The sequence below is a fragment of the Zootoca vivipara genome, chromosome 8 (genome assembly GCF_965207765.1).
Source record: "Zootoca vivipara chromosome 8, rZooViv2.hap1.1, whole genome shotgun sequence".
NCBI lineage: Eukaryota > Metazoa > Chordata > Lepidosauria > Squamata > Lacertidae > Zootoca > Zootoca vivipara.
The window spans coordinates 28216301-28241989 of NC_142591.1; the positions used below are offsets into that span (position 1 = coordinate 28216301).

At 41.3% G+C, this 25689-nt stretch overlaps 1 protein-coding gene across 3 annotated transcripts in view; it reads right to left on the reverse strand.

Moving 5' to 3' along the window:
• The window catches only part of JARID2 (jumonji and AT-rich interaction domain containing 2), a 194168-nt gene that overhangs the window by 75172 nt on the left and 93307 nt on the right, over positions 1-25689 (reverse strand). For all 3 annotated transcript variants that reach the window (XR_015951392.1, XR_015951393.1, XM_035124712.3), the window contains exons 2-3: positions 23347-23482; positions 4129-4270 (exon numbers count right to left, since the gene is read on the reverse strand). Coding sequence is in view for 1 of the 3 variants with exons in the window: in XM_035124712.3 (XP_034980603.2) it covers positions 4129-4270; positions 23347-23482 (278 nt within the window). In the remaining 2 variants the exon portion in view is untranslated. The remainder of the gene's footprint in view (positions 1-4128; positions 4271-23346; positions 23483-25689) is intronic.

Sequence of the window (25689 nt, forward strand, 5' to 3'; positions counted from 1 at the left end):
CACTGATTCAAACAACTAAACATCTGCCCAGCAAAGCGAGTAGCTATCCAAAACTCATTAAATGCTGTGTGTCAGTCTAAAATAGAAGGCAACTAAAACGCTTAATATTTCCAGTGCCCAGAACATAATTTTTCTTAAGAAATATTACTGTTTGGGCACTGCTTTTCCTCCAAGTGCTCAAAAAGCACATCACATACATAGTTATTCTTACAACAATTCTGTAAGACAGTCCACTATTTTCATCCCAGGATAATGCTGCTGATATTTTTTGCTCCTGGATGTTAGCATGCAATGCATATGCAACTTATAATCTCCTGAGCAGACATGGATGTAACTATTTCCAGCATAACTATTCTCCTCAGGGGACTGGGTTGTAGGAGAAGTCCTATGGAGTAGCACTGAAGTATAAGAAATAGCCTCCAGCAGCTGAAGTTAGGTGCCAATTTAATTAGGAGCAAGATTCTATCGTCTCCCAAGCCTGGTTTACTATTCAACAAGGACCTCAAAGGTCTTTGCTTCATTATCTGCACAAAGCTTATGATTTGTTCCAGTGTGCATAGCAACAAGACATACAGCACATGTGGCATTAGTAGAAAACCAAAACCAATGCATATGCTAGTTATGGGAGTGAGAGAATCATTGATAGCCTGAGTTTGGCATGCTCTTGATTAAATGCATATTTCAACTGGCAGCACGCCATCCAGCCTTGCTTCAGAGATGAACAGGAAAATTTTAACCACTAGGGGGCAAAACTTCCTAAAATGTAGATAAATATAAAATACAGGCAATCGAGAATAACACCACAAAATCTATATACAGGCACACCTCAGAGAAACTGAAGATTCGTTTCCAGACTAACTCAATAAAGCGAATGTTGCAAGAAAACAGGTCACACAATTTTTTGTTTTGTTTCCCATATAAAAGTTATGTTTACACTATACTGTAGGTCACAATCTCACCCTCCAGATGTATTTGGCCTACAATTCCCATGATCCCTAGCTAGCAGGACCAGTGGTCAGGGATAATGGGAATTGTAGTCTCAGAACATGTGGAGGGCCGAGGTTGAGGAAGCCTGCTGATAGCACCAACAAGCCTCAGGGAAAGTAAACTGCTGAATGGAAATGCAGAAAATAATTGACTAAAAAGGAAATGGTATGGGAACGAGAAAACAAGCTCAGAAGGTATATTTTACCATTTCAGTTTTATTTTTTTATTTTAGATGTATCTGGTGTTTCAATGTATCAAGCCTCTTTTGTTTGTTAAATGCTTTGTAGCATCGTGTTTGGTAATTTCTATCTCTGTCATACACACTCACATGCGTGCATGCACACACCCTACTATACACAACTACAAATGGATCTGGGTTCCTATAGCTAGAGAAATGAATGAAATGCAACTACCGTGTTTCTCCTAAAATAAGACACGTCTTATATTTATTTTTCCTCCAAAAAAACACACCACGGCTTATTTTCAGGGATGTCTTATTTTTTATTAAGTATTTTTTTATTAACCATGCATTTTGTAAAGTGGGCAAGGTTGGGGCTCGGATCCGTGAGCGCTGCACCGCTTGCCGGCTTTTGCTCAGTCGGGGCGGGCTGTTGCTGGCTCTCACCGGGTCCCGGGTCTCACCGGCTCTCACCTTGGGGAGGCGCGCTGTTCAGGCTCCCGCTGGGTCGGAGCTCAGCGAGCGCTGCACCTTTTGCCGGCTCCCGCTCAGTAGGGGCTCGGCGCGGCGCGCTGTTGCCGGCTCCCGCTCAGTCAGGGCTCGGTGCGGCGTGTGCTGCGCCTCTCACCGGGTCCTGCTGTGTCGGGGGTCGGCGTAGCGCACTGTTGCAGGCTCCTGCTGAGTCGGGGCTTGGCGAGCGCTGCACCTCTTCCCTGCTCCCGCTCAATCGGGGCTTCGTGCGGCTCGCGCTACAGCTCTCGCCGGGTCCCGCTGGGTCAGGGATCGACACGGCGCGCTGTTGTCGGCTCTCCCGGGTCAGACCTCGTGGGGTCCTGCTTGGTCGGGGCTCGGCGCGCTGTACTGCCAGGACCTGCGGCTCTCGCAGGGTCCTGCTGCAGCTCTTGCCGGCTCCTGGTCAGTCGTGACTCCACATGGGACACGCTGCTGGGCGATTTGGCGGGGCAGCAACATCCGTTTCTGGGCGCCGACAGGAAACTTCATTTTCCTTTTCCTCTTCCTTGGCGCCATCCAGACCTGCTCCCCCCCGGCTTATTTTCGGGGTATGTCTTATATTTATTCTACCCTTGAAAAGCCTGCCATGGCTTATTTTTGAGGCCCGTCTTATTTTAGGAGAAACACGGTATCTGAGAAGCGAATGGAATATAAAGAATTGGAGGTTCCTATTTTACCTAAGCAATGGGACAACATTTTAGCTTCTGTAACAAATGTGTCATTAGATTATAAACTATGTTTTATACAACAAAAAATAATATTTAGAATATTGGACTCTGCTATGTTTGTACAGAAAGGGACTGTCTATGACAACATGGTGCTGGAGATGTAATAAGGAAAATGCTTCTTTGAAACTTATGTTTATGAAATGTCTGATGCTTACACATTTTTGGAAGAAAATACTAGGATGCATAAATACTACTTTGGGGAAAATTTAAATTTTTTCAGGTGGTAATATTATGTTAAACTATATAGCAACTATATGGGGCTTGACAATGTGCAGATATACTTTTTGCGTCTTCTGCCAAAAGACTTGATATTGATTCATTGGAAAGATAATACCATGGCCCCCTTCAATCAATGGATAGAAGGCATGACAACTCCTGCACCATACGAACGGATTGCTTTTAGATGCAGATTGCGAATGGATAAATATAAGGATATTTGGATTCAATTTATAAAAAGTATAATGTCTTGTTAATAATGTCACATTTGTTGGAATAATTGTATTACTTATACACCCGTAACATTGTATCACCATTTCAAGTATTTTGTTTTTTTTTCTTTCATTCGTTTCTTTCCTCACTGAAAACATTAAATAAAATATAATTATTAAAAAAGAAGGATGGACCTAGTCTTAAGAAACTGAATGAAGGCAATATGGAAAACCTAAGAAAATCCTTCAGAAAATTCTTTGTGTTTTCAAGTAATCTTGCTTTAGGGCTGCGGCATAGCTTTTACTTTCTTTCTTTTTAAAAGTAATTCACCTCTTCCCAGTCATGCAATTTAATACAAGAAACAAAATCCTCATAACCCACTCCACACTTTCAGCATATTTTCTACAAGAAATTGGTGGGGAAAGGTGCTCCATTTTAGTTCACATTGTTGAACGGATAGGGAGCGGTTCAGACTCCAGTGTAATGAGGGTCAACAAGGATTTCTTTACAGACTTCTATGAGACAAGAGCAAAATCGTTACACTATTATATCAGAGTAGCCCCCCTACTGACAATAACCAGCATCTCTATAATGAGCCCCCAGAATACAGGCAGCACTTTCTGATTATCTATGCCTTTTAAACTATTGTCCTTTGGCTCCATTCCATGTAAATCAAATGTGTTGACACTAACGGTTCTCTCTCGTGAAATTACATTATTTGTATGTAAACTATACAGTGACAAGGACAATTACCTTTACAGATCTGAATAAATAGTATGACTGAATGTTTCGTTTAACCAATCAACCGCTGCAAAAATGAAACCTAACCACAGAAAGCCTTACAAGGGGCATTTGCTTCAAATGGATCTTAAGCTGATGAGAGCAGAACATGGGAACAGTTTTCCCAACTGTATGAAATGTAAGATGCATCCATTGTAAAAAAAAAAAAAAGGGAAAGAAGATAATAAAGACACATATTGTACAACAATGTTAACACCCCGAGTCCTCTTTGGTCTTGATCTTGTCTGTTTTCACAACAACTCTTTCAGACAGATCCCCTTTTTATGTCTGAGAAAGCAAGGTTGTGAGGTTAATGAGTTTCTCAAGGCCATGCAATGAGACTATGGCTAAGCAGGGATTTGAACCAACTTCTGACAGGTCTACATCCTTACATTTAGCATCCACTGCACTACACTGGCATACTAAGAGACTTTAGCATGAACTGCACCATTTTTCAGACTTCATTTATCAGAGTATATTCTGCTAGATTATTGGAATTTAAGAGAATCTTACCTTTTCCTTGATGGCCCTTCTTCAAAATCTGAAGAACTAATATCGTTGCTAGTTGAGGACACTTGCGACGCATCGTCCTTCTCGTTCTCTAGGTGCTCAGACCCAGGTCGTAATCCTTTAGACTGGCCATTACTAAGCAGTCCTGTAATTAAGGAGGACAAAATGGGTAACTATGAACAACAATACTGTAAACAAAATGAACCAGGTTACTGCATACCCAAAGTGCTGAGGAACCAAATGACCTTAAACCATTTGGTGGCGGCGGCGGCGGGGCACTCATATTTATGTTGATGCAGAACTTAAGATAAGGAAGTTTAAACCTTTCAATAGGTTGTCTTTTTGTCTATTTTTGTGCTGAAAAGAGTGTACAGTTAAAGTACCACAGGCTTCTCTGGTACTATATCGGGAGCTGAAGCTGTTAAAGACCCTATATGGCATTTCTTAATTATTGTCCCCCTGCATTAATTCTTAATAAAAGTTCATATTTTACAATACATTGAAGTTACTGTGAAATACATCTTTGAGTTTTATAGTGGGACTTAGTTGGATCTATTTAGGGTTAAAGACACAATTAAGTTTTATAGATCAAGTATCACATGGATTTTAAATTGTCCTGTCTCTCTCCCTCTCTGTTTTAACTAGTCCTTAAATAATAGGCTATTAAAAATAAATGGGGCCAGGGCATAAAACAAACCAGCTGGGTAGCAACCCTAACCATGGCATGAACAAAAGATTGTCCTCTCACGCAGAAGTAACAGTGTAAGATTTGACTCTAGACTTAGTGAATAGCAGTTAAATAACAGTTTGCTAAGTCACATTAAAACCATTAAACATTTATGGGCATATTAAACTTGTGGCAGAGACTGCACCAATGATCTTTTTTTAAAAAAACACCACCACCAGTCTAAGATATGACATACTTAATTTAACTAAGAATTTTTGAATACATAATCCCTGCAATTTGGTTCAAATCTTGGAAAATACCATCCTGTTCTCCACAGTTCCAAAATACAGTACACAATGATGTGCATGCATGCGCGCGTGCGCGCGCACACACACACACACACACACACACACACACATATATACAAGAAAAGATACTGTATTACAATGTGGCAAGTGGAGAAACTTTTGCCAACACTATATTACAAATGATGCCATCCTGTTTGGCAATATGGTTAAGTTTCTGTTGAAAGAGGGCGAGGCATAAAAAATGTAGGCCTGCCAGCTTTTAGGCAGCTACAACATTTGCCCAGTACACATCAGGTGGATCAATGGGACCACAATTTGGGTGCATTTACAGACTGATACAAAGTCAAATGAAGCTCCCTCCAGTGCTTCCTTCACAAGCAACCCTCAGATTTCAACCCACAATCTGCAACTGGTGAGATATTAGTCTTGAGTTTTGCAAAGTAGTATTTAACCATAAATAGGAGTATAACCTGTGAATCCCCCACAATGTAAATAAATTCAAAAGTTGAATTTTCTCCACCAAATATGGCTAGGGAAAATGCCCCCCCTGCCATTTTCAATTAATTCAGTGTTACTTATCAATTTTGAGTAAACAGAGAAAACATTATTTCTTATTCAATGTGGGTATTTTGAAACTTCTGGCTATAGTCTAGCAAGTAACCTAACTCAAGGGCTCTATCCAACTGCCTTCTTTTCCCTCTAAGTCTATACTTGCAAGTCATTTATTTTAGAAGACAGTAGAGTACAGTTCTTTCTGAGTGAAAGCTCATGTATATTGGCTACAAGCCCACTTTAAAAACACTTCTAAAAAAAGAAACAAATTTCCGTACTGAGAAAAATAAAGGAAGATTGATACTCTGTGGTGTAAAGAGCCGCAAAGCAAAAATAAAAAGAGCCAAGTTTTGCACAAAAGTAATTTTGATTTGTCTTCACTAACTAAACTGTAAAGTGGATTCATAATGCAAATAAATCAACTGCCCCATATTCAAAGTCCCCCCTTTCATCAAAACTTCTCTTGCTCAGCATTTTAAAAGTACACCAAACCCACTGTAGCCCATTATACCAAACTCTTCATGAAGCAGAGTAATATTTGGAAATATCTTCAGTGAACCTAAAAAGCTAATTTTGTCTTCTTGGTGGTATCCTACATAGACATTTGACATGAACTAATAATTATTTCCTTTTGTATTATGTGTGGGGTTTTTTTTAAAATACTGTTGATTCAATTTAGAATTACCAAACTCCAGGGAAGTCTAGATCAAGCATATAACTGAGGAACTCTAGTTAGTTAGGTAACTATTATGACAGAACTGCATATATATTTTTCAAGAGTAATATTTGTTCTGGAGAACTGCCACACTCGAAACCCAACCATATGAAGCGTATGAAGTCAAGGAAAGAGTCCTGTTGCCTTCTGACTCACTTGTGTTTGGAAAACAGCTTTCTCTCTACTTCAAATTCGTATCCTCAGTAAATCAAACAAATTTGTCACTTAGAAACCACTGAGCGGGGATTTCCGTCTCAGAAAACTTAACTATTTGTGTTTTGTTGTAGGTCTTCCTAGGGTGAGACCCAAATGTTACCAAAGCATAGAAAATGCCTCGCTTGCTCCATTGTTATATTGCCAGAGGCAACATAAACTTCTCATTTACTGCTTTGTCTCTAGAGGAACTCTGTAACTCGAATCCCTCAGCATTGCCTAGCCATAATTTAATTAGCATGGTGTCTGCAGAATGAGGCTGCGCAGCAAGCATCTGCTTTTATTATTTCCTTCGTGCATCCAGGTCTGAAGGAGGATGCTTGCTTTCAATATATTAAAAAAGATTCTCTGGTCATTCAATTATACTGCTTCACATGCTCTGTACATGCCAATCTTGTGATTTACATGCAGGTTATAATTCATGCCAAAAAAAAAAAATCTAAGAAGAAAGGGGTTTTGTTTTTTTAAAAAGTAGCCCGTGCAAAATAGCCAACGTTGAACAAAACAACCTTGAAAGGAAGTCAGTTTGAATGACTACTTGTATCATCTTCACCTCCACAGACAGAGAAGGAAATGCTGACTTTGTAGGAAAGTGCAAGAGTTATAACAAGGGGGGTGTCTCAACAAAATGAAGGTACCAAATATACTCCTCCATACAGCCAGCTATGTGGTAAAAATAATCCTGTGACATGCAGCTATTCTCATTTTCCGCTCAAGTCAGTCTGTAAAATAAAAACATTCTTGCATCTCACTGTTAAAACTAACCTGAGACCAGAATTCAAATTTGATCTCGAGTTGGGTGTATTGTACTTATGAATTTATATCCTGCCTTTCTTCTTAAAAGAAGGTTCATGGCAGATTAAACCCGTGGCTTTTCAACCGTGGCACCCTGAGCTGCCTTGAATGATGGGTCAGGGGTGCTGCGGGCAACATTGGCCTCTGTCCCTCTTTCCTTCCTTCTGTCCTCTTATGTCCTATCATGTGTCTCTGCTTCCCAAAGGCTTGCCTGGCTGTGTGTTGCAGCAGCCCTGGCTGCAGGCTCCGCAGGCGAATGAATGGTGCCTCTGGGGCTGGCCAGAGGGTGCTAGTTGCCAGGAACTGAGGCGGCTTCAGAATAAGTAAGCAAGCAAGCGGGCGACAGAGCCCAGGCAGCCCTTGCTGTTGGGAATGGACAGACAAGTCCTAGGTCCCTGTGAGGCAGTGTGATGAGGCACTTTTCTTTGGGGTGGGAAGGTCAGAGATCAGGAGCAGCAGCAGCAGCTGCTGCCCAGAGGACTCCCAAGGAGAGGGGAGAGAAGGCAGAGGGAACACTCCATAAAGGAGGGTGTTTGAAAAAAGGTGAGAGGCTGCCAGCTCTGCAGGCAAAGAGTGACATAACTGGGCTCCTGAGCCCCACAAGGATGCCGCAGAAAGAATGTAATTGGTCAAGGGAGCCGTGGGTTCGAAAAGGTTGAAAACCTCTGGATTAAACTATACACCTGCTTTGGCAATTGAGCTTTTTACTTGTGGGACAGAGGAAGTGTTCTGGCATGCCTCTCTAGGAAGGAAATGCCATAGCTGGGTCATCGAAAGAGGTCTACTGGGTCTTTAATAGTTGCATGGATCGTAAATCAAGTACTTGTGTGTAGCCTATCCCAGGGGTAGGCAACCTAAGGCCCGGGGGCCAGATACGGCAGTTCTCTTCCCCCCCCCCAGAAACATCATGTGTCATACACAACAAAAATAAAGCCATTGCAGGCTAATTAAGTCTATGCTACAAATATATGCAAAGGACAATATATTTAAAGAGCAGCTTTTACAATTACTTTAGTTTTACATTTCCTTTTTCAGTACACAAAAGGGCAAGATTTATGCTGATATAACTGGAATCATAAGATATAATTTCTATGGCACGGGATTCTGAGGATTTAAAGGGAAAAATGAACTCCTTAACAGCTAAAAGATAACCTTTGGGACCCCATCAGTGGAACAATCTGACTAAGGGGCACAATGCAAGAGAATTCAAAATAATAGTTAAAAGAAGTTCCTTTTGAAAATGAAACACTCCCCCCCCCAAGCCTTTCAGAAAAAAATCACTACATATATTCATCATACAGCTCACAGAATGCAGGAGGGTTTCTATTCTCTCTTAGATAATGGAAGAAACTCAGTAATGATTTCTGTACACTTCAATTTATCAGGCTGCGATGAGATAGGAAGAGAGAAATAGATGCGCCAATGTTTTCACCTCTGTTATCTAGTTCACAAGGAGCAGACAAGAGTTACTGCTATGTACCATTAATACTGATCAGTGCATACAAGTCAAACATAGTTAAATGACTTAATTGTATGCCAGATACATAATATAATATATTATATTAACAACCTTCAACATAATGTGAATAGCTTACACCAATTTGTGTAACACCGGCCAGGCAGATTGTAGCCTCTCTGTTGAATTGCACTGTAATAGTATATGTAGTGCTCCATTGTTCTTTACAAGGGCATATTTCTGCACCTCAGCTTCACACCATTTTAAGAACCTTTTAAAAAAATCAAATCGGTCTACCCCTAACATCACAACCCTGGTCAGAAGGAAGCTTTTCTAGAAAGTCATTTTGAGAAGACAACACAACGATCTGTGCCAAAATCTCAACCACTATTTCGCCTGCAATGATGTCAACCAAAGTACAGTACCTGTTTCTCATGTAGTCTTCTGTTACCTTTGGGTTGATAACAAAGAGAGGGACAAATACTCAGGGAACTTCCATGAGTACAGAGACCTCCCTGCTTCAGACAAGCGACCTCCAAGTTTTTTTGGGGGGGGGGGCAAAGAATGACGATGTGGGGTGGAGCAAAAACATTTGTCCCTGCAGCTCCCCCTCATGCGTTTGTTTAACCTGAGCTCCCAAAGAGGCCTTAAAAGCGTAACCTGTCTCATATTTTAGGAAACTGATGCCACAGCCTTTCATTGTGATGTGATATCTGCTATGCTCAGTCTTTATTTGTTGTACTCGTGCACTATCTTGAGTACAGTGGGGAAAGGGCTTGAAGTTGTAAATGATTCCAATTTAGGACACTAGTCTAAAATTATTTAAAAACGGACTGGTTTTCTTTTAAAAAAGAAATGTGGCTGTCACAAATGTGACTGTCCTTGTGGCCATCACGTGAGTAACCACTGGCTTTTACATATGACAAGCTACTGGGCATTAAATTGATAATCCTAGCACATGCACATGCTTTTCTGCTGCTGTCACACCAAAAAGTATTAGTCCATAGCTTTTACAGTCTTTGTAAATGGACAGAAGAGTGATTTCATATATGTAGATACACATCATTACTATGGAAGCTAAGCATGCATGACATTACAGCACAGGCTGGTTTTGTGAGGCTGTCAAAAGGAAGAGATCAGCAAAACGGAATTGGCTTAATCATGCAGTTGAAGGAAACCTACATTGCCCTTCCGATTACATTCATCCTGATCCAAAATTGTTGCAAAGTCAAGCAACCGGGGGGCATGTTTCATTTCGCATTACTTTGGTGTATAAGCTCCAACTGAACACTGATAGGTACATTTGCTAAACCAATTCCTCCTTTTCCTGTCTCAGCCTGAAAATCAACATTTTGTCCAGATCTTTGAGGCCCATTTCACTTGGAATAACCATCACAGCTTGGTCACTTTGTGCAATGCTTCTTTTATGTGTACTGGTTTGAGACATGAATGGGCTGCTGCCGTGCAGTTTTCTCTGGGTGGCTATTGAAGACGAGCAGGAATTTTGAGCAGTGGCATGAGTACAAACGACACACATATTGAGGCCAGTTCTCATGGCAAGCTGCTCCATAGGAACAGTTCCCCACACAGCAGCTGCCGCAATGATACCATTCCAAGCAGCCATTTTGTGTCCAGCGGGCCTTTTAAAAATTATCATTATTATTATCAAAGCACAGTGCCATAGAATCTGGTCTCTCAGCCTCACAAGGCTAGCCTGAGACATTTTGTTTCCTGAGATGGAGAACAAGATGGCACACACATTCCACATACAGAAGATGAGTGTACTGGCAGTCGAATCTTAATTCCACAGTGAAAATGGGACAGTGTTGTCAACCATACCTAAGGGAAAGTGCAGCATTCCCAAGTTTGGAGTGGGAGGTATAAAGCAGGACTCAAGGCACATGCAGTTGTGCCTTATGATTAGGCGGACTGCTGGCCAACTTAAGTGACAAATGCTAGGGGTTACCTATTGCTTCTTGTCCCCAGCATTTGCCACCTGAGGTGGCTGGCTCACTCTGCCTAATGATAGGGCCAGCCCTGAAGCTAAAATTAAGTAAACTATTAAAGGGTAATGTAGAGATCAGTTGGTGGAGCACTACTTAAATTTATGGAAATGCATTAAAGTACTTCTTCTGAATAAGCCCCACTAAAACAGAAAAGGCTATACATTTCCCATTCATTTAAATGAATCTTGCACAAACTACATCTCCAGAGCCAGCTCCAGAACAACACACTATTTTGATTGTTGGCACCTGTCTGTCTTGAGAGGCAGCAGACTTCACCTCTGGGGATGAAGTCAAATCACTGTGTTAGCAGCACTGAAGTGACCTCCCCATGTCGCAAGCCTAGGAAGTGTGTATGGAGGTCCTGGGCTGCCCAGATGACAAGACCCCCCTCTTGGCCTCACTGATGTGGTCCAAAGGAAAGTAGAGCTATATGTTTGGCACCAGCTTGGCTGGATGGAGGTGTATAAAGTGCTATCCAACCATCTTAGGGACTCCATGTCAGATTTGTGCAGGGTTAACCCCTTAGCCTTCTCTTCTCCTGAAGACTGTCGTCAATGAACTGATGAACTCTACAGATTAATTTAGCCATTCAAGCTCAGTTCTCTTTAAGACAGTCTTTGTGTTAATTTCTTTTTTTAAGTTTCATCTCTTAGATAAGTAGACTAAGGTTGTTTTTTCAATGTATTACCGCATGAAAGATGCATCCTTTGTGGCTTCTTCTCACACCACTCCAGGAACGTACAGTTTATGTAAAAGAACCATGTCACTGACCCACACACATGGCCTCCTTCATGAATACACCAGAGTGGTATGGGAAGACGGAAGAGGCAAGCAACTCCCACACCAATATGGTAATTTGCATTACTTTGTCCCCTCTGCCCCTGGGAAGAGGAATGAAGTGAGAAAATACCATTTCAAATACTATAGAAATGAATAAAATAAAGAGAAAGAAATCAACAATCATATTCATGTAGAGCTAGGTTGCCACCCCCCAGTTCCATCTGGAAAACAGCAAAACTGTGAAATAATCATTTCTTACTATGATTTCATATTGCACTCTAAAGCTTCATGGACAGCCTACAAAGCTTTGATAGGTAAGAGGCAATGGGGTGCTGCATTTGTCTTCTAGAAATTCACTGTGGGTAGTATTTTCAATAAATTCATTCATTCAGGCACACTGTATCCTCAGTCACCTTCTAAAGTAGGCCTCAGTTATCAACATCAATGAAAAGACCTCTGTAATAGAGATTGGGATCTTCTGAGGTAGCTCTCACCAGGAGTTCAGCATATACCGGTAGTATTGTACACAATTCTCTGTTTGGCTGTGCAGTATGCTGGTAAGTACAGGCATGCCTTGCTTTATTGTGTGTCGCAGATACTGTGATTTTTACAAATTGAAGGACTGGAGGAACTTCTGCTGCTGGGTTGGAGATGAGGCTGCGGGGGCCTGTCCCCACGGCACAGCGGCTCCTGAGCTTCCTTAAGAGGATGTGGGTGCAAATGTTTTTTGTTTTTAAAAAGATGATGCCATTGGCACACTTAATGGACTACAGTAAAGTGCAAACATACCGTAACTTTTATATGCACTGAGAAACAAAAAAGGAATGTGTGACTCACTCCATTGTGATATTTGATTTATGGTGGTCTGGATCCAAACCCACAATATCTCTGAGGTATGCCTGTACCAAGGAGGGCAGATTTAGCACAACAGGGAAAACGCACAGGATCGCTTTGGGGAAAAGCACAAGGGGCATCAAACAGATAGGACAATGTATCGTCCAAAACTGGTTTGAAGCAGTTACTTTTTACAGCTTTTGAAAACAAAGTGTGACAATAAACAATTTCAACTGAAGTAAAAGATACCATTTTGGAATCAATGACTTGAAGAATTCAGCGTAAAAGAAATAAAGGAACAGTAAAGCAAATCTGGAAGCTAGTTTTTTTAAGAAGAAAAGAAAACGCAAACCTAGAATCTGAGAGAGAAGCGAATTCAAGATAGCTGGTAAGTGTTTTGAATGAATTAAGATGGCAGGGAAACAGAAAATGCTTCCCTTCACTGAGAGGCCTGCATGTCTCTATGCGTAGCAGCACGGCTGCATAGATGTTCCTGCAGGGAGCTCAAATATCTGACTATGGAAAGCAAAAAGCTGTGGCATATTTCCAATTGTGCAACCTCATTTGATATTGTAATGCATGTCATTCAGAACAGCCCTTCATGGCTTTTGCCTGAAGCGTGGGCAGCCCTCCAGACAGACTCAAGAAATATTTTTTCCAATGTGACACATGCTCTGAAGAGGCCTCTTACAGCGGTAACACATGACCCAGTAATGGGGTGCTGACCCTCCAGAGCAAGCATTATCTGACAATAGATTTAATCCTCTGCTAAGCACAGCAATTCAAAACAAAAACCAGACACTCCCCCCCCCCATCCTCCCAGCTGTATCCAGATACATTCTACTCCTGCAAGCTCTACTTGGCTTGTACAAAAGCACCTTCGTAATTGCCTGCAGAACTCCGATCGGGAGTAATTAATTTTACTTCAAAATATAAACATCTTGGGGGAAATTACACTGTATAACACATGGAATAATCTGCTGACAATGAAAGACAAAGGAAAAATCAGACCAAATTGAAAGCCTAATGAATAATTTATTTACACCCCAAACAAAAACACTTAACTTACAGTATTTAAGAAGAAAACCTTATGTGCTTCCTTGATGCTCTCACTCTAAATGCCTCAAAATATAAATGTGTGAAATTGCACAGATTTCACCCTAACTTTAGAGGTCAGAGTAAAATTTATTTTCTATAAAATATAAATTGACCCAAGAGTAAAGAGTCAGGAATGCTGTTCCCAAACATTTAAAATTAAGCATGATCTATAAGTTTTTATTGTCTTGCCGTTTTATTGGTTTAGATATAATTTTATGTTCATGTGCATTTTGGGAGATGCTTAAGGGGGCATTATTCAGCACAGAGGATGTGTGATACATATAAAGGTAAACTCAAGTGAGTAAAATGAATACACATAAAACCCAAGTTCTGACCATTTTTTCTATTTGCTTTCTTATACTTCATTTATACTTCCTAACTTCAGAAGCAAGGAAGGATCTTAAACCTGAAAAATGATACTTTCTACAGGAAGAAGGGATCCCACCAAGCTACCGCCAGAGAGTTAACCCTGCAACAAAAGACTGAGCAACCATTTCCTGCCCAATATGTCAAATTCCATGTTGCGCTGCATACTTGGAACAATCAGTGTGATGTAGTGGTTAAGAGCAGTAGACTCGTAATCTGGTGAACTGGGTTCCCGTCTCTGCTCCTCCACATGCAGCTGCTGGGTGACCTTGGGCCAGTCACACTTCTTTGAAGTCTCTCAGCCCCACTCACCTCACAGAGTGTTTGTTGTGGGGGATGAAGGGAAATGAGACTCCTTTGGGCAGTGATAAAGCTTTGAGACTCCTTTGGGCAGTGATAAAGCGGGATATCAAATCCAAATCCAAAATCAAAGATGGTGGAACTGTACGCATCAGGAATGCTGGTCATGGACTTCAAAATGAGGAGACGGAGCAGAAAGGAAAAGCTCTTAAATGCAATAAAGCAATAGGAAAGAAATCTGAGCCTGCCTGTCATGTGGAAGATTCAGTACATGCAATTTAAGATATTGAGAAGAGTGAATCCCTAGATTACTGTTTGCAGTTAAATTAGGTAAAACAGCAGCATTTCTCACATCAATAGCTGCCATTCCTCACACGTGCACATATTTCCATATACTTAGCAACACTTCTTTCAAGAGGATATCGATGGTCTTTCTCACAACTATAACTTGAGACACACACATGGTAGCTGAACTTAAACACGATCGGTGTTCGTGTAATGTGAATATGGACTTTCCCAAAGGCTAGCAATGTGGAAATCAGGCTTCACCCAAATGCTTGGGAGGTAGGTTAGGCTGAGAGGGAGCAGCTGGCCCCACATCACCAGTAAGCAATGTAGCTGAGAAGGGATTTGACACCAACTCTCTGTCCACTACATCACACTGCCGCCACTGTTGCCATTTATTTCTAGCATTATTAAAAACCCTGGAGCTACAACTCTAGAACACTGTTAAGACGGACACATAAAAGTGTGCTTATTCCCTTATGGGGCACAGATTAGACCAGTGTTTCCCAAACTTGGGTCTCCTGGTGGTTTTGGACTACAACTCCCATCATCCCTTGCTAGCAAGACCAGTGGTCAAGGATGATGGGAATTGTAGTCTGAAAATAGCTGGGGACCCAAGTTTGGGAAACACTAGATTAGACTAAAACACCAACCACTGGTCCTGTCCATTGAGAAAAGGCAGCAGAGTCTTACTATCAAAACAAGCAGAACTCAGATTAAGTTCAGTCTAACCAAAAGTGACAGCTGGCAGTACAGTTATAATAACTCTGAAGAGAACACCAGTGAGGAGATTTCCTTTTGGAGACTAGACGTTCATGTGGACTTCAGAGCGGGGTGAAAGTTTGCTATGACTGGTTTCCTCACTTGCTATTAGTATTTTCATCTGAAAGCAGAGCTGGTTGGCTGTGGTCTTCAAAGAGCGAATACTCAAATAAGAGGAGCCAATGTTAGCAATAATGAGAAACATCACAGTCAGGTGCCTCTGTCTCAGACCAGCAACCAGACAACTTTTGTCCCCAGCCTAGTGTTAAGGTTTTCAACCACAAACTTGGGACTCAGTCGGATGCTGGGCAGGCAGAGTAAGGGTCCTTCCACTCAACAAGCTACAACATTAGGGTTCAGGTGCTTCCTTATATTAGGGTTCTAGGACAAAGAGCCAAGCTTGAAAATAAGCATCGCATGTCAAGCAAAGGTCCACAAGCTCCTCTTGCTGAGACTAGTCAGGGAAGCAAATTCCTTATGGGGAAATGGAGAGGCTATGCATGTGTCCTCCAGTAAATGGGGCACCAAAGACTATTTTAAGTTTGCCCCACAAAGCACCAGGACCTGACAAGCTTATAGAAGTCACTGTCAGGATAAGAGAATGGAAGGCAGCCAAAAACCATAAAAGTCAACAAAATTATTCATTTAGAGTCTAGACTTCTCATTCCCGCACCTGTTCTTTTTGAATCAAGGTTACCTTGGGACTCTTCCCGCAATAAGAGATACAAGTACATATGTTGGAGAGTACAAGCAGGAGAACAGAACCATAAAGCTCTGCAGATGCTGCAGAGTACATTATCATCCCTACTCAGCTGCAAAATGTGAGTCTTCCTTGCACACAGAAAAGAACAGCTGCTTTGCACTCTGTCAAGGCAGCCCATCACCGCTCATATGTCCCAAGCTGTTGCACTCTTCCAGTTGTTTCTCTGCATCAGCCCAGTCAGCAAGGGGAGATAATAAGCAGGGTGAAGAGAGAAGCCCACATTCCAAGTGGCTAGGAATCGAACCACTCTCTCTAACCATCACTCTGAGCATCTTTGGCCTTTATTGATTGGCATGCTTGTCAGGAATTGTTTTGTCCATGTGGTAGGGAACTTCAGGAAGAAGGGCCTTGTGTGGCCTTCAAGCTCTCTCCATGCAGCCCTCAGAATTCTCCTTAGTCCCTATCTCTCATCACACATCTACAGGTAGAGTCTCTTACAAAAGGAAAAGTCACATCTGTTGTGTCATCCACATTCAATTCTGGCCCCACCCACAATAGGCATATGGCCTCCAGACGGTTGGCCAAGAGGGAATGTGGCCATCAGGATAAAAAGAGTTCTCATATTAGTCAACGTAAGCATGCATCTCTGTTTGGTGGTGAGGTAACTGTGGGGGGTGGAAGTGATTCACAGGCTGCCTAGTGGTGGGTGAAAGGTCATGTGGACCCTATGTCGTATTATCCCATGCCCATAGTACAACAATGAAGATTTACTTTTAAGGTTTCCAATGTCCTCATCATGGTTAGGAGATGATGAGCATGAGAGAGGCTCACAGTCTGTCTCCTTCCATCTCCTGCATTAAAGTTAACCCAGACACTAACCAGGACTGCCCTTGTAGCCCGGGGCTGAAGTTTTTTTTTGAAAGGGGACCTGGCCCATCTTTTTCTCTGTTATCTTGGGCTCCTGATATGACGTTACATATTAATAGTTAATCTACTAGAACTCACCAAAACCTAGTTTTAAGGGGTGGGGTGGGCGGGACAATTAGAGAACTGGTTGATTGCTTTTAAAAGGAGGGAAGACAGAAACGCTGCAGCTTTTCGCTCACTACAAAGTGACACAAATGTTCCTTCAATTAGTTTGAGCAGAAGTCTGAACATTCACAACTGGAGGGGTACATATGGATATATACATTTAGGTGACAGAAAAGGACAGACTTTGTTGTCCTGCCACTTTTTCTCATGAAGTAACACAATGGGTGCTGCCCTAAGCTGAAGGAGGGTGGGCTAGAATTGTAGTAAGTTCTAACACTGTAATAATATTGTTTTTTAAATTAACATAATATGAATCCACACAATCTTCCTTTCTGGTCCAGGCCAGCCTGGATATCAATTCATTCTGTCCCCTCCTCCCACTTCTTCCTCTGGCTTCTGTCATGCAGTTTTCTATGCTTCAGTAAGTCTCCCCATCTTTATCCAGTAAGTCTCTCCCTTCTGTTATGTTAAATATGCTTCTTAAAACCCTTTCCTGGACCACCATAGTACTATATTCACTGCTGCTTAGTGCAGCAATCTTCTGAAAGTGGCTTGGAGGTGTGCATTCAGCCTGCATATTACCCACAAAAAGAAAAAGAAAAGATCAGAAACCAAAAACCTGTGATAACATCCCTTAGAGGCTTGCTATAAAACCCACATTTCTAAATGTTTATTATTCCTGAATTTCCTAGATACAGTAATTAAAAACTAAAGTAAATGAGACTTCTGTTAGAATTCTACCGGTATACATTTAAAAGCTTTCATTTCAAAACTGGAATAGTCTATCTATGGTTGTTCCCATTTAATAAAAAGTGAAGACTTGTGTGAAATCTTTTATCCCTGGCTTTAGGTCATAAACTTGAGATTGAAAGTTTGAAATGTGGGTAGTATTATTGCTTAAGCCTTTGAGTATTTTTTATATCCCACTAGCTCATCTTAAAAATAAATGAAACGCTCCCCAAATAATTAAGTTTTAATATCCTTTCAGGAAACAAAATACCTTGAATGAAAACTGGTGCATAGAAAAATGGATAATATTTAACTGGAAGTTTTCAAAGCAGCACAGACGGTTCTTTGGGTATCAGCACCATATCATGGCATGTTTGCACATAACCAAGAACCGCACAAGCACACTCAGAAGCTGTTTGTAATCATTAGTGTGGTGGCCACCCAGAAATCCAACCATGACTTTTACATACTACCTTTTCTCTGAATGGAAAAATTCAGTGGGATTACAAGACAAAATGCTATTCGCCTCACATTACATGACAGCATTTTTACTATCGCCAATTTGAGAAAAATGTTGGTATAAGATCTTTTTGGGAGGGGAAGGAGGATAGTGGAGGGCAGTGTAGTTGTAAGTCACTTTGGCCTTGGGCAAGATAAAGCAAGTAACAAATTTAATAAATAATAAAATAATACTAATACGTACAGTACTGGAGTCACTTTGACCTTATTTTGCCAGTCATCATTGTCTCCATGTCAAAATGCCTTGCTGGCATAAGTGGGCTTATATCTAACTGACACTAGCCCCATGACAAAATAAAATAAATTATTCACTAGCTGTTAGCCAGAGGATTGCAGTACTGCAGAGCACAGCTTTAGTATTGCCACAAAAGGTATGACTATATACAGTCATACCTTGTGTTGCGTTAGGTTCATGTTGAGTCTTTTCCGCTTGTGAACGCGGCAAACCCGGAAGTGTATACTTCTGGGTTTCGCCGCGTGTGTGTGCACATAAATGTTCTGCGTGCTTCGCCCATGCGCAGAAACACTCTATCATGCTCTGTGCCTGCGCAGAAGCGCCACTCTAGTTGTGGACTTTTGGGGGTGCCGATGGCACCCCGTAATGGATCGTGTCCGCAACTAGAGGTACCACTGTAGGGCCAAACTTCAACATCAAATGACAGATCACAACACTGGACCTCATAAGGCTAATGAGAAGTTAACAAATGGGAGCTTGTTTTCTCACAAATTATATAGAGGAGAATGGTACAGATATGTCCAGCTCTGTAAGGTTAGATGTTGAGCACAGTAGACACATAAACAAGAACCTACAAAGAAAAACCAACACATATCCTCTGTGTGAAACCCTTAGAAACTATGGTTTGAAGTGGTCTGCAAACTACAGTTTCTATTAACTTCGATTTTGGCAAAACGCCTGAATTAACAAAGCATGGCTGCAGCTGTTATTCCACTTCTAGGTGCCACTAAATCTACAGAAAGGAGAACTAAACAGGCCAAAAACAAAAAAACAGCTAGCCAACTCTAAACCATGGCTTGTACAAACCATGGCTTGTCAATGTCCAATGTATTTCATAAGATTAATGTAGAGAGCACAAGGAAATTAGTGTGGGTAATATCTATGTCCATTATCTAAGTATTTTGTTGTTTACTCAAGTGATGTTCATGTGTTTGCAAGAGCAGTTTTTTGTGGTTTTTCGTTTTAAGGGAAAATGCCTTGTTTTATGAGCTACTTTGCTGAAGGATACAAAATACAGCCTCGTGAATAAAAGCCAAGGATGCTTACATTCTATACTTCAATTTTACAGCAGTCTATTTCATGTCTAAAGCAGCATTAGAAAGAAAGCTATTTCCCGTGAGAATGAGATTCTCTCTTTCAAAGAGACCTCTGAAAAACTGATTATCACGATCTCAAACCCAAGGCCTAGGCTTATTAAAACCGTTGCTGAAATACCAGATAGTAACATTCAAAATTACAGCACATGTTCCCTTGGGCTTGCTGATGTGTTATCCTGTTTCCCAGAGTGAGAAAGACTCCCACTGAATGCTACAAAGGGTTTCCTGACATCACACAAAAATATCCCCTTCTGATTTTAGTGTTCCCACATGGTGGAACAGAAACAAAACGAACAAAGGAACATTGTAGAAACAGGACACTGGTCATTCTATACCCTGTGAATATCCAGAGGCAACAAAGCAAATAACTAGTAAAGAAAATATGTAGCTAAATTAACTCATCTGTTTATTAAACTTCATCCTTCTAAATCACTATGACATGGGTTTTGTTGAGACATAATGCCAAACCATGGTTTGATGTTTCAAAAGGAGAAATGAATCTCACCTACACCAAAAAAACTGATGAGTTTATACAATTATTTATACAATGGCCCCAACATGCTTTGGCCCAAAATGCCTTCGTCAAGGGCCTATTTTCTTGTTTTTAATTAATCAATCTCAAGTTTCTGTTGTCAAAAGAAACTGGCAAAATACGCACTGACCACCTTGTATAAAGAACATCCCTTTATGTGCTCTACATGAAGCTACCCTTGAAGATAGTGAACAACAGCATTGGCGTAGAATGTGGCCACCAGGCTACTGAGTGGCATTGTGAACTGGAATGGCATCAATTCTTGAGGAACTGGACCAGCTGCTGATTTGCTACTGGGCCCAATTAAAATTTGGACATTAGTTTATAAAGTGCTATATGGTTTGGGACACGCATAATCAAAGGAGTACCTCTCTCAATATTTGCCGCCTCGGACCCTTAAGATCTGTGAGAGTGGTCTTCCTCATGGTCCTTTCTGACTGCAATATGCACTGACCCAAGCCTTCTCTGCTGTGGCACCCCGATTATACAATTCCTTCCCACTAGAAATATGACAGCACCCCCTCATTGCTAGCCTTTCACCACAAAGTGAACATGTTCTTGTTTCATCAAGCATTGGGAAGTGGGAAGCAAATGATTTTAATACAGTGGTGCCTCGCTAGACGAATTTAATTCGTTCCACGGGTCTTTTCTTATAACGAAAAAATTCGTCTAGCGAGTCCCATAGGAATGCATTGAATTTTTTTCGCATTGTTTTTTGCCCATAGGAACGCATTAATTGAATTTCAATGCATTCCTATGGGAAACCGCGATTCGCTAGACGAATTTTCATTCGTCTAGCGAGGCAACCTCCGCTCGAAAAATCCTTTCGTTAAGCGGAAATTTCGTTAAGCAGGGCATTCGTTAAGCGAGGCACCACTGTATATGTATTTACAGTCCTGAGATTCTGTGCACAGGATTTCAGCCAGTGTCTGTCAAAGGCTCCTCTGTTCTGTCAGGGGGTAAAAAGACTGTGTGTTATGTTGCTGTATCACATTCCTCTGGACATACAGCAACACATACTCTACCCTCACTAATCAAATTTCCCCCACAATACTATTCCTTTAAAAAAATCTCTCTGGTTCATTAGGGTTCAGACTGATAGTGCAATTCTATTTGGATAGGTCTAAAGTAATTCTATAGGGTGGTGCTGTGGTCTAAACCACTGAGCCTCTTGGGCTTGCCGATCAGAAGGTTAGCGGTTCAAATCCCCAAGACGGGGTGAGCTCCTGTTGCCCGGTCCCAGCTCCTGCCAACCTAGCAGTACAAAAGCATGCCAAAAAAGTGCAAGTAGATAAATAGGTACTGCTCTGGCAGGAAGGTAAATGGCGTTTCCATGCGCTGCTCTGGTTTCAATGTTCCGTTGCACCAAAGCGGCTTAGTCATGCTGGCCACATGACCCGGAAAAACTGTCTGAAGACAAACACCAGCTCCCTCGGCCTGTAAAGTGAGTTGAGCGCTGCAACCCCAAAGTTGTCCGCAACTGGACTTAACTGTCAGGGGTCCTTTACCTTTAAAGTAATTGTAACTCGGCAATCTATGTATGTCTTTTTAGATGTAAACACCACTGAGTTCAATAGAACATACAGTCGTACCTCGGGTTACGAACCGCTCGGGTTGCGAACCCGGAAGTGTCTTCGTCGCGTGTGTGTGTTCCGCGCATGCGCAGAAACGGCGCACATGGTTTGCGCAAAGCGTGAAAATTGCAGTTTGCGCATGCGCAAAAATGGCACTCAGTTTGCGACCTTTTCGGGTTACAAACTGCGACCCAGAACGGATCGTGTTTGTAACCCGAGGTACTACTGTGTATTCATCTTAAGTGAGTACAGGATTGTAGCTGAAATGATGCAAATTAAGAAAACCTTCCTACATTTTGTCAGTTTGTAACACTTCAAGGCCAGACACATTGTGTTTCACTGGTTCAGTTTGTATTCTCAGAGTGCAGTTCTTGATGTAGATATACTCCCTTGTGTGTGAGCTGTTCTGAGAATGAAAACTGGGTTAACCCGCTTTTCATCAAGTCTACTTGGAAGAAACCAGACACTATAAAATCTCAGTCATGCTCTGTAACCTGGCACTCCCTCGAAGCTTCCCAACATACAGTTGTTGTGCATCACGCTTTCAAGGCCTTTTAGCTCCCTGTAGACTACAGAGTAAAAACACACACAATGGAATAAGAAACCTTCCTTAAAGAAACTGTTTGATGGAAGATCAACGAAGCAAAGCCATACAGAAAGCTAAAGCTGTTGTGTACTTGTCCAGGAAAATTGATATGGTTTGCTGCTAAAACGTGACTATCTTTCAGATTGCTATTTATTACTAAGCTAGAAAACTGAGGGAGTTTCTTTATCAGATGTGAGATGCTATAAATTGACCATGCAGTAGAATCTAGATCTTCTGTAGATAAACAGCTCACATCCTTGTATCTTTATTAACAAACACCCAAGTTCTCAATGAGTAAGTGCTGAAATATGACGCATCAGAAATGATGCAACGTACAAGCACAAGGAAAACTACACAAGCAGCCAGCTGCTGTTGTAAGATGCTAGTAAGCATGCAGTTATGCAGACATTTGGAAAATCTCTAGATATGTTGGAAGTAACTGCTGTGGTTGTCAAACGAAAGCTAAATAAGAAGGTACACAGTGACATTTCTCCTCTTTTCGTTTAGTGAAAATATTTGTGGCGGGAAATGCATAAGAATATTCAGCATGAGGCTCAACTAATTTGAAAAGTAGGATAATTTTTTAAATATTGCCTATGCAATACGCAAGCATGAGCAAATATAGACGGGCATTTTAGTTATGCAAGTTATTTAAGTCATGCAACTGAATGACCACTGCAGCAAGAAGACAGTCATCTGTATCACTTCTCCAAGCAACACAATTTTACCACTCTGCTGCTTCCATGAGTTTCCAAACGGGTGCACTTGTAGTAAACTTCTCTTCATTATGAAACCGGTACATCAATTCTCCACTAGTCTTTCGATCATAGTGAGAGACTGCAACGCTAGACTAAGTAGACTTGATCTTGCTCAGGAAGAAACAGGCTTCCATAAGAGGTTGCCAGATACATGGAAAGCAAGTTCCTTCCCCCTCAATGAACTGACTGCTTGCACAGTTGTATGATGTGACACATAACAGGGAAACAGAAGGGGAAAGCAGGCTCCAAGAAACTTCTACTGTGACTCCTAAACATAGCACACAGAGCTGGAGCAAAGCCGATCCGCCAAGAGACTTACCATTCACGCCTTTGAGACTCCCATTGATGCCATCCCCATGCTGCCTCTTCTGCGCATTCTTGAATTCCTTTAGGGATAAGTAAAGGACTTTTCGTACCACCCTCTCCTCCGACCATGGAATTCCATCACTGTCATCCTAATAGGAAAAGAGAAAAAAAGAAATGAGACATTTTACTTAATATTTCAAAACATGCACATATATGTTATTCTGGCTGCCAAATGAGTTTTCAGCTTTTTCAAAAAAACAAACTTTGGGGGTTGTTGTGAAGACAAAATACCACTATAAGGTTTATAGGATAATGGATGGGATTAAAAAACATTCTTTTGAAGAAATAAGCAAATAAAATGAAGCACACAAAAACGTAAGACTTGTGTTTTCTTGGCTTTAATTTTTAATAGAAGGGAGCAATAAATAAGTCATATTCAAAAATGTGCTGGAGGTGCAAAAAGGAGAATGGAACATTTTACCATATCTGGCAGACATTTAGTTAAGCACAAAAATACTGGAAGATGATTATTAAAATAATAACAGAAATATTGAAATATGAAGTTCCCTTAAATCCCGTACTGATATCGCTGAACTATGAATGTGTCACCACCAAAAAGAAGGAAGATAACAAACTTAAATCCTATGGATGGAATTCACCCAATGAACCCCCATCAGTGCCAGCCCTGCCAAGAACACCCTCTTGTGTGATGGGGCTTCCCCCCCTTCTGCCCCCATATGTGTTCCTGCACCTCCTGAAATTGGCTGGGTTTGTGTGGGAGAACCCCTGGAACAGCACATGGGGGGGGGTCGTTCTATCTGGCAAACTGCAATGCTTGCGTAGACAGAACAATTGTAGTAGCACAACACTGAATTCCACCCTATTTGTTAACAGCCGCAAAGATGTTATTGGCTGAAAACAGGTTACATTACTGCCTCCCTGGAAAGAATGGTTTAACAAACTTCGAGATTTGGCTATGATGGCAAAAATAACTTCTTATCTAATAACAACAACAACAAGTGAATGCAGACATAAATTCTGGGGAAACTGCTCGCCTTCTACAATATTGCCAATAATTATCTCTGCAAAGCAAGTTCAGATAGGTATTTAGGTTTTTTAAGAATAAGGTTGTAATTTTATGTTAATTTATACATACTTGCATAATATTGTGATGCAAAGTATTTTTTGGAGCAGGGTTTTGTTGATTATTCATAATTATTATCAAATAATTAAATAAATGTAAAAGGGGGGGGGGTAGACTAACAGGCCCATTAACTTCAATGGGTATATTCTGAACTGAATTTAGCTGGATACAACCCATATAAAATACTAATCTTTTGCTATCATGTTTCCTATGTTCCAATTTCCCCATTCTGCCAACATGTTTTTGAAAACAGTTCTTTGCCCTAGAGTTTCTCAAGGGCTGCACCACTGCCAAGTGAGAAAATTAGAGTTTTTTGGATGACCTTCATTTCGGAATACATGAGCCAACTCACTAACACAGTTCAGTAAGAAATCCAAACAGCAGTATCAATAATCCATTCCAGAGGGTAAGAAAGTTTACACGCTGCATGACAAGTATGGTCAATAAGACTGCAACATTTTTAAAGAAAAACAAAAACCTATTTTGAGCGAGATACATCCTGGATACTTAAGGCTGAAAGCAATCCTCTGATCACTGAGCCCAAATGTTTGCTTTCAGTTCTGTGACAGATTACTTGACTGCCTGAAAAGGAAAACAGGGAGCAGAATAGTAGTGGTAGCAAAGCAAGTTAGCAATTTGGCAGAAGACGATCATTATACACTGGGGAAACACTACTGCACAGTAACAGGAGAAAATTATGCCTAGATTCCTTTGAACATGAAGCATATGCACATTTGAGCCAGAACGACGGCATCTGTGGTAGAGTTCTCAAGGCAAGCGTGCCCAAACAAAACTTAATGTTTCTTATTTTCTTGCACACTGACAGCCCCCACCAGTAGGTTCATCACGAGCACGGAAATGGGGAAAATAACGACAAAAATGATATCTGAAAGACAATCCCCTCCCAGCAAATAACCCCGAATGTTCATAAAGTATCCAACAGGAACTAAAGAATTAAACCACAAATGTCCACTACTTAGAACCAGAGAATTGTAGAGCTGCAAGGCACCATGAGGGTCATCTAGTCCAATCCGCTGCAATGCGGGAATTTTCTGCCCAGCATGGCTCTTGAACCCATGACTCTGCAATTAAGAGTCTCGCACTCTGACTGAGCTATCCCAGCTGTTCCCAAAAGAGGAAGGGGGGAAACCACTCAGGTCCCAGCAAGGATCGAACTTGACACCGCTGGTTTACAAGGCCTGTGCTCTAACC